The sequence below is a fragment of the Engystomops pustulosus genome, chromosome 3 (genome assembly GCF_040894005.1).
Source record: "Engystomops pustulosus chromosome 3, aEngPut4.maternal, whole genome shotgun sequence".
Classification (NCBI taxonomy): domain Eukaryota; kingdom Metazoa; phylum Chordata; class Amphibia; order Anura; family Leptodactylidae; genus Engystomops; species Engystomops pustulosus.
In genome coordinates, this window is record NC_092413.1 from 71102029 (window position 1) to 71111786 (window position 9758).

At 42.5% G+C, this 9758-nt stretch overlaps 1 protein-coding gene across 1 annotated transcript in view; it reads right to left on the reverse strand.

The window, feature by feature from the left end:
• The window catches only part of LOC140121442 (dihydroxyacetone phosphate acyltransferase-like), a 45987-nt gene extending 36236 nt beyond the window's left edge, over positions 1 to 9751 (reverse strand). Inside the window, exons 1-5 of the mRNA XM_072141026.1 lie at positions 9566 to 9751; positions 7731 to 7922; positions 6259 to 6435; positions 2446 to 2575; positions 2045 to 2172 (exon numbers count right to left, since the gene is read on the reverse strand). Of these exons, the coding sequence (XP_071997127.1) occupies positions 2045 to 2172; positions 2446 to 2575; positions 6259 to 6435; positions 7731 to 7922; positions 9566 to 9595 (657 nt within the window). The 5' untranslated portion in view covers positions 9596 to 9751. The remainder of the gene's footprint in view (positions 1 to 2044; positions 2173 to 2445; positions 2576 to 6258; positions 6436 to 7730; positions 7923 to 9565) is intronic.
• Between the last annotated feature and the right edge of the window lie 7 nt (positions 9752 to 9758).

Here is a 9758-nt window from a genome sequence, read left to right on the forward strand (position 1 = left end):
AGGCGATTTCTATGGATGTAAGCGAAACAATTTTTAGCTAAAATAAGGATGTAAGTAAATAGAGCTCTATAGAACCCTATCACTGGCTGTATATGTGCAAATGTGGTGACAGGGGGGGGGGGGGATCTCTCTGTTTCTGTTAAGCATCCATACACAATCCATACATCATATCAAAGGGGAGATTCTTCTGGTTAAAATAACATACCGTTATACTTGTATAAGCCAAGTTTTTCAGCACAAAAAATGTGCTGAAAAACCTCACCTTGGCTCATATTAGAGTCAATAAAAAAAAACCCAGCGAAGGAGAGTATGTAAATTAGTTTTTTATTTATGGGCTTGGCAAACTAAGAGGTGGCTGTCCGTATACTTCCGGGGGCTGGCTGGCCGTATCCTGGGAGGTTGTGACCAATGCAATTCCCATCCTCGGCTTATACTCAAGTCAATAGGTTTTCCCAGTTTTTGGTGGTAAAATTAGGGGCCTTGGCTTACACTTGGGTCGGCTTATACTCGACTATGTACGGTAATTATATTTCTATAAAATTATGTTTCTATGTGCCAGGGCTCAGAAGATATGACCGTTTGAAGTTGGTTACTGGCAAGACATTTATAGACATCCTTTCTGCACCGGGCAAGTGCAAATAGGACGTATATCGCCTTATGGCAGTCGTGAAGGGGTTAATATAGCCATACATTTGATAGATGTACAGCAGTCATTTATCTTAACTTTATTCTAGTCCCCTGTTTGGTGTGTCCTTCAATCATGTGACTTGCCCCTTTTTAATCATGTCTAAATAAAATATATATTTTTTTATTCATCTCTGATTAGAGTTTTCAGTCTTTGTTTTCATTGGTATTTGGTTAATTTATTGGAGAGGTCTAGATTTGTCCTGGCATTAGTAACATAAATGTTGTATTGCCCTATATACTACATATTTTCTTACACATTTGTTGGCATTTTTGTGTTTTGGTATTGTGCGCATTTATGGCATAGTCACAAAATATTCCCCAAGCGTTCGTTATGTGGAGTTCTTATTTTAGGGAACCAAATTTGAGATAATCAAAGAACCCAGGCATTGTTTGCTTGCTGAGGATGCAACATACTGAATGAAGTAATGCATTGTCTTGGATAGAAAGAGATGGCCATCTCTCGATTTATCATCTGCCTGAATGTGGTGTTGGCCTTTCCTGGGACAAGGGACAAGGAACCCTAATCCGAATCCTAAGGCACCTTTCACACGAGCATTGCAGAGTCTGATCAAAGTGCGATCAGGGTTTGGTCAGTGAAAAGCATTTTCCATCAGAGTTCAATTTTTCAGTTTTTAATGTGTTTTTCCTGTGCATGCACCGCGCTTGAAAAAAAGACCGATTACTGTGGTCTATATTTTCTATGTTCAGTGAAAAATGCACTAGAATGGATTTCAAAGTGCAATTTGCTTCTGATGTGTCTCCATAGGCTTGTATAGGGCACATGGCTTGCAAGTAGAGTATGCCGAGTTTAACACATGTTAAAAAATGCATCAATTCAAGTCCTGCACGCCTAAAAGCATGTGCTGTACATGAGCTTGAAAAACACTCACGTGAAAAGGGCTTTACAGCTCTCAGATTTGAATAATTCACCTCTCTGGAAAACAGGCTTGGACTGGCCCACAGAGGAATATATGATTCCCCCAGTGGGTCCCTGGTTTGTTGGCCTCTCCGGACCCTCAAATGTGGTGTATGCAGAGTACATACAATGTACAGTATACAAATATGCAGCATGCCCCATATTCAACATGCATCTGTATTATAACATGGCTCACATAGTGCCTGGTAAGGCTCCCAAAGGCAATAACAGCTAGTAAGCTACCTCTGAAAAACATTGGTGTCAGTTATTTTTTAATAATTTGCCCCAAGAACTGTATTTTACTGGTGGGCCCCAAGTATCCCAGTCTACAATGGAAAAACTACTCATTTCCAGCATACTATATATTATGTAGAAGATGACATGTTGTAACAGTATATCCTTAAAGTTATAAAACAGAAAAAAGACAATTGATTTACTAACCCGCAACATTGTTTTCACATACTCAGCAAACACTGCCCAGTAAAGCTTGTTTCCACGAAATGTGCGTCTCATGAAGAAGGCACCAGACATTCGTAGCAATTCTCCCACAATTTTCATTCCCATAAAATCTAAAGGCATATAATTAAATAATGTTACATTTCACTGGCCTATTCTGTCTACTCCACATTATGTACTTCTAAAACACTGATAACAGCCAATATTTACACTCCTCTAAATAGAAAATTTTCTTTATTTGTGTCCTTATAAGTAAAGTTCATACAGTTTTCTATGATGTTCAATAATCCATCACTATAATGTAAGGCTGAAGGTAAAAACATGTGCGCAAGTTAAAACAAAAGCCAAATGTGAATGCAGGTACATGGACATTGTTGTGTACTTACCCATTCCAGCGGCAATTACAGGAAGTGCCAGATCATATGTGTACAGAATGTATGACATCATCAAAAAGTCAATGTAACTCCGGTGACTGGGTAACAGCACAACTGGATGCTCTTGAATAGCTTGAGCCAGCTGTAAATGTAAAACACATGTATTGTTTTTAAGGAAATCTACCACCAGGATCAAGTACTGTAAACCAATAACACTTACATACAGGTGTGCTCCCCCTCTGGCAGGATCTGCTCTTATTTTAGCTCCTTATGGTTTCATCCTTTACAAAAAAAGGCTTTTAAGATTATGCAAATAAGTCTAAGGGGCTCTCTAGCTGTAATTCTGTCTGGAGCCCCCCAGGTTCATTTGCATACTTAAAGAGGACCTGTCACCCATAATTTCGGCACTAGGAGCTTCTTACTAAAGTAAGTAGGTGCTGAAACAAACGCTGCAGTGTAAGACTATCTAACACTGCGGCGGAGTACAATGTAAAAGTCAGACCACTCGTAAGCGGTCCGATGTATTTGTGAGGGGGCGGTCCGAGGTGCTGCTGGCCATGCTTGCTCCATAGTCACCGCCTCTAACCACGCCCCAACACCGCCCCCTCATGAATACATCGGACTGCTTTGCGAGTGTACTTTTACATTGTACTCCGCCACAGTGTTAGATAGCGTTAGATAGATAACGCTATCACTCTAACACTGCGGCATTTGTTTCAGCACTAGGAGCTACTTACTTTACTTTTCTTGTAAAAACAAGGCCATAAAGGAGCTAAAATAAAAAATAAAAAATAAAAAACAATCCTGCAAAAGTGGGCATCTGCAAGAAAGTGTGATGAGTTTATAATCCTTGATCCTAGTAGTAGATTTCCTTTAAGTAAATCAAAGGTTTGTTAATATTTTTCAATTAATCAAACAGTCACTAACCTTTCAGCATAAAATCAATAATACAAGTTAATATCATAAACTTTGAAATATGCAAATACATTTTCCAGGATGGGACAAGGAAAACTACACCTCTTTTGCTACCTTTTAAGGAAGCCCCCTTACCGTCAAGCACGGCTTTCAGTATATCTATTCCATAATGAACAAATTCCCAGCTGTAGTCAACGCTGTTTTAACGTGGTTGCGTCTCTACATTGTAGGAACTGACTTAGCTGAGTGAGTGGCTTTTGACTAGAGTCAGGAAGAGATCTCCTTACAGAAACTGTGCCAATTAAGGCTGACTTGAAGGCATGTGAAGACTTGTAGCCAGGGCCGGCGTCAGCACCTGGCATAACCGGACAAGTGCCAGGGCCCACTTCTGCTGGTAGGGCCCACTGGAGGCGGGAGAGGAGTGTCCCAAGGAAATATTAGATGATGCAGAGATTAGTCACTCTCTGCATCATCAGTGCCTGTGCAGCATTTGCCCGGGTTCCTGTGGGGGGCGTGCAAACCTCCCAGCCACCAGCGCTATTCGGGCAGCAGTAGAAGCAATTTCACAGAGGAAGACAGGCTGGACGCAGACAAAGGCAACATGTGCTGAACTTGTCATCTCTGTCTACTGCGATGTATGGTGACCCTGTGTGAGGAGGCTCTGGAGGACAGCATGGTAGGAGCCAAGCCTCTGTCTGTTCAATAAACCCTTTGCTATCTTGCCCCTGACAGTCAGTTAAGGTTCACATGCCATTGCCTAGCTTCTTACTTTTGTAGTCCATCCATGCGGGGTAGTCTAAAAGGGTTTGTGTCATTACACCTTGCTGATTTCTGCCAATCATTTTCTTGTAAATTATAGCCCACTTTCTGCTCCCTGCCATTTTATCTGTGTGCCACCTATTCCACCTCTTTTTTAATGTCTCCCTTCCTGTTGACCCCCACCCCCTCCTTTAAAAGAATAACCACGAAGGTGCGTTCACACATGGGCCACATTTATTAAAGCGCTTACGCTTGTATTCTCTGTCTGCACTTCAAAACTGCTTGCAGGTGTACTTATAAAGTGTCTGCACCGGTTTTGTGTGGCAGCTGCTCTGTAGCTGCCGCACCACAAAATTCTGTACATAAAGGAGCGTTCTAGTGCATAGTCGGACCCTCCACCTCCACCACAGTTATTACTGCAACTCGACAGAATTGCGTTGCACGGTCTATGTCAGTGGTTCTCAACCTTTGCATTGCTGTGACCCCGCAATACAGTTACTCATGTTGCGGTGACCCCAAACCATGCGATTTGCAGTAAAAAAAAGATAAAATCGCGGCTCCAAAGGCTTTAGGCAACCCCTGTGTTTTGGTCGTTTGACCCCTGCTGGGGTCACGACCCACAGGTTGAGAACCGCTGCTCTATGTTAACAGTGCACCAAAAAAGATTGGTGACACTTCCCGAAAAGTGCAGGGGAGCTAGATTAATGAAGATTGTGCTGCAGTATTCTATAATGTGCCGTATCCTGCACACTCCACAGGCAAACTGCACTACTTTTGATAAATGTGGCCAACAGTGTTTTGGGCATACGTTTGGATGTATGCATAACAACGCATGTGTTTGGTTGCTTAGAAAGTGTTTTCTTTCATTGCTAGAAGTGTAAGCAGATATGAATATGTAAACACAGCAACTTACACTTCCATCAATGAAGAAAAAGGCTTTAAAAGCAGCCAAACACATGGTGACATCAAAAACATATGGTGGGGTAACAGGAGGGGGCAAAAACGTGCCATAGGTCACTTTCTCCGACTCAAATTTGGGAGGCATACCAAAGGGGCCCACTGAGGCACTGGCGCCCAGGGGCCTACATAAACCTGGAGCCGGCCATGCTTGTAGCCAATGATAAACTTGGTAATCAGACAAAGGTTCCTCTTTCACCTTGCTCCAGCTTGGTCACGGTGCTGTGCAGTGCCATAGACCTCTGTGGGCCAGATTTCTGCCCCCATTATGGTCATGTGTATGTAGCCTTAGGCTACATGCACACAGCACTTAGTTTATACAGGCACATATTTGTCCTTTGTATTTGCCCTCTTTTTTCCAGTTTCTAATCCATATGGACGAGAGTCACCCTTATGTCTAATGTATTTACAGTCCATATGAAATACAGAAGGCTGGCTTGTCATTGGCTTGTTCCAGTTCAAACCTGGCATAGTTTTGTGTAAAAACTTGCTGGTTTTCAAAGGAACACAGGCACGGAGGTGGGAACACCCCATGCCCGACCCCACAGTGTCCCTCTGCCGTATTCGATATTTTAATCAAAAATTCTTGCACTGCAGGTGAATTTGCAATTATTTCACTGCTGCTATGCCAGAAAAGTGGCAGTGATAAATCTCCCCCATAGTATACATGTAGCCTTACTTCACAAGTCTTCACAATTTAATCAGACTACAAGTGCCTATAGATGGGGGGGGAGGGCCGCCGCAAAGTGCATGCTCAGAGAATTCAGTGGCTAATAGCCAGTGTATTACGTGCATTTCTTACATCCATGCTGCCTAGTCCATCTATGTAATGTCTCATACGACAAAGCCTGCAAAGGGGAAAACAATAAGAGTCATATAATGGCTAGAAATAGCTGGTGCACACACTGTACTATTGATACTATTAATGAAAGGTTAGTAACCATTTTCGGACTCAAAAGGAATTGACTAGTACATGACTGGTTTCTATGGGGTCATTTACTGCATTTTCTAAACATGTAGTAAGAATAGTCTTCTAAACACCATTTTATAGCCACACAAATTAATTTTTTATTTTTTTACAGAAAGGCAGAGTACTGAAGCATTCATATGAGAAGCCCTAACCCACTGTTGACATTGACATGACAATTTACAGCGTCTCTTGGAAAAGAGGGGGCTGCATATGGAAACACTTACCCTCTGTATGCCTTCCTCATTAACACAAACTTTTTGGAAAAGTCTTTTAAAGATCTTGCTCAAAGTGAGAGCAAACATTCGAATCGCCGCCAAGTTTAAATTTTGACCCATTTCATCAAGAATTTCTGTTGCCTGTTCCTGAATGGCATCCAGGGGTTCACCAGATTCCAAACTAATCTGCATAAAAAGGGTGTAAAAATGTCAATTCAAATTAGGCATTTAACATTTACTAAATAATTATATTTTCCTGTCTTGATGGGGGTTTGGACTGCCTAACTGACATGTAAGCAAAGCAAGTCAGCTTTATCCTCAAAGGTCAAGTCACGGCCTTGAGACAGAACTCCAATGAAAATCTGGCCATGGCTGTGGTGCTACATTTGAAAGTGGTCACATGAAAGAAGGTGGCGCATGGAAGCCTTGTGTTTGATATGTGTTCCCTAGAAATAACCACTTTTGTTGGTCTTTTAAAAGCCACATGTCATACAAAATTATTTTAACAACAGGGCAAAGAAAAGTATTCATTTTACATATTAGCAGGGAACTAGTGCAGTTTTCTTGCCTATATTTTTCTAAAGAACCTAAACAACTATAAGTATACAGTCAGGGAGGCTGTGCTGTTACCTTTATAACGGCCTTGTGAGATCAGTGACCAATTCATAGTTTAAAAAAAAAGAAAATAGGTATGAAATCAGGACTGGATCTCCTGTAGCCCTTCCTACACACACTGTTCCTATATTTGCAGCTGATACTCATCCTAAAAAAAAAAAATCTCTAAAACCATATTCCGCCCCATTCAAAATAATAATGAGCATTCTTTCTTTAGCATCTATAACTCACACACACCATCAATTTTCTTTGCCCACCACTGGTGGTGAACCACAAGGCTTTGCAATATTATTCCTACACTTCTCCATAAATAACTTTGGCTTAGTTTAACTCACGTAGTTATATGGCTTTCAGTACCACTCATTGGATGATAACACCCAGATTTATATCTGGCCTAGACATAATGGGGCTTATTTACGAAGGGTCCACGGATCACACTTTGACCGCTGGGACAGGCATGTAACAGGGAATTGTGTCACACAATCTGCGCTGGCTTTAATGCAACAGAAATCAGGGGCCGTGCTGTCGGACGATCCGACGGATTTGGGCTAAGCGCGGGATTTAACTTTAAAATTGTGTCGCAAGATCAAGCACTTACATGCACCAGGAGGAAGAAGGTGAACTCCAGCGGACCTGAGCGGGGAAGCGACACATCCATGATATCGGGCGCACGATCTTAGTGAATCACGGCAGAATGCGGACAATGCACTTTTGGGGAACAGGTAAGTAAATGTGCCCCATTCTCTCTGATTGCCACTCTCAATACTGTTGTCTTTGACTAACCTTTCACTCTGTCCCCAACCTGACCAAGCTCCAGCCTGCCCTCTACTGCTCAAACAGATTAGCTTATGAGTTGTTCTTCTCACCTGTTTGATAACATATTGTAACTGGTCAGATTCTAACACCATTGCTTTCAGCATGCTTGGCTTGCATGGGACAAGACTTCTATAGATGACTGGTGAAAAGCATTTCATGGCATATCTCAGGTCACTGGACTGGCGTCGTTCTTCCAGTACATCTTCAAACACTTCCCTTTTCTTGCTTCTAAATTCCCGTAGCTGTAAAGGTAATGGTGCAAATATTAGCCACAAATAAATGAGAACTACAACCCTCATCAAGAATGTCTTGATCACCCTTTATTACACATATGAGTAATAAACACATAGATTAAATGTAGATTAAAATGTGAATTTCTTCTAAATTCACACACACATTCTTCCGGTCCCAGTGTTTCCAGTGACAAATGCATCAGATTGATTTCAGGATGACCTTTCAATGGTGAACCAAGTCACTGTAGTCTACCTCCTATTTAAATGCATGTGTTATCAATATTTTTAACCCAGAATCCTCCTTTAAAGAGAACCCGTCAGGCAAAATAACCCCCCTAAACTAAATATATTTTCATAAACTGCCATTAGAAAGCATTGACTCTATCCCTTCATTGTCCTTCTACATGCCTGTAAATCCAAGCATTGAGGTCCTAAAGCTGTATGCAAATGACCTGTGAAATGTCCAATGAGTCATTAGCATATTCAAGCTGTCCAGCTTATTCATGAGTGGGAGGCACAGACACACCCCCAGTGCTTGACTGACAGCTGCTCCATGTAATGGCTGCTCTGCTCCATGTGCTTGCTGGTGGCCACGCCCCCTGCAGCCTGTGTGTGTATAGGAGAGATACAACAGCTCCAGGCTGCAGCCATGTTATAGCAGAATATGTCAGGTACTTGTGTAGCTGATGTCTGTGTCTCTGTGTATTAGGAGGATGCAACATGTCAGCAGATGCAGCATACACACTAGCCATGCTTTACTATACATTACACACAGATATGAGCAGGGGAGGAGAGGGGAGGGGAGGGGTAACAGAAGTGACATCACTGCCTCTGACCATGTGACCAGCCTCATTAACATAATAAAGAAAATATTATTTTATAATGATTAATGTATGAAATAACTAGATAAAGGCTGTGAGCTGCTCCAACAGGTAGTAGTGACAGGACAAGTGACAAAGACCTGATGACAGGTGTCCTTTAAATTTAATGTCAAAAGACATCCGTGAGACTGCCCAATGTTGTTACCAAGGCAATCACAGAATTGTACATAAATCTCCTATGCAGGATGGGCTGCAGTGACTTTCCATCTCCTGGTTACATCCACAACTCTAAGGCTATATTCACACTGCCGTTGCCCGCCCGTACCGTACCGTAGCGGGCAACGGCAGTGTACGGGGAGAGGAGGAGGAGGTGAGCGCAGCTCACCCCTGCCCCTCTCCATAGGAATTAATGGCGCACGGCGCCGTATTACGGGAAAAGATAGGACAGGTCCTATCTTTTTCCCGGGTACGGAACGGTACGGTGCCGCACGTGTGCGGCACCGTACCGCTCCCGTAGGGTGCCGTGCGCCCATTGCTGCCTATGGGGGACGTATATCGGCCGTATATACGTCGGCCGTATATACGTCCCCCATACGTTAGTGTGAATGTAGCCTAAGAGACAAAACTTATAGGAAGTTTAAGAGGTAATAAATAATATAGAAATATGTAGTAATTTACATGAAACATTTTTACCTGACAACTGCTGTATGTTCAATAACATCTAACCGGGAAGCAAACAGAGAAATGAAGCAAGACATTTCTCCAAAGATGGTAAATGTATGGACTGTCCCTTCAAGAGGTGCACGATCCAGACTATAGTAATGAACTTACCAGGTACGGGGTGCCCATAGCCCCTGCCATAATTGCACGCCAACCTCAGCAAGTCCTCTCTCTTACTGTCATCCCCCGATTCCTCCCACAAGCAAAGAACTTGTTACACAGAAGCACAGGAAGGGGTGGAGATGAAAATAACTGGCACGGGCAGGACACTTTTGACAGCTACGGAAGCCCCCCAGGACAAACA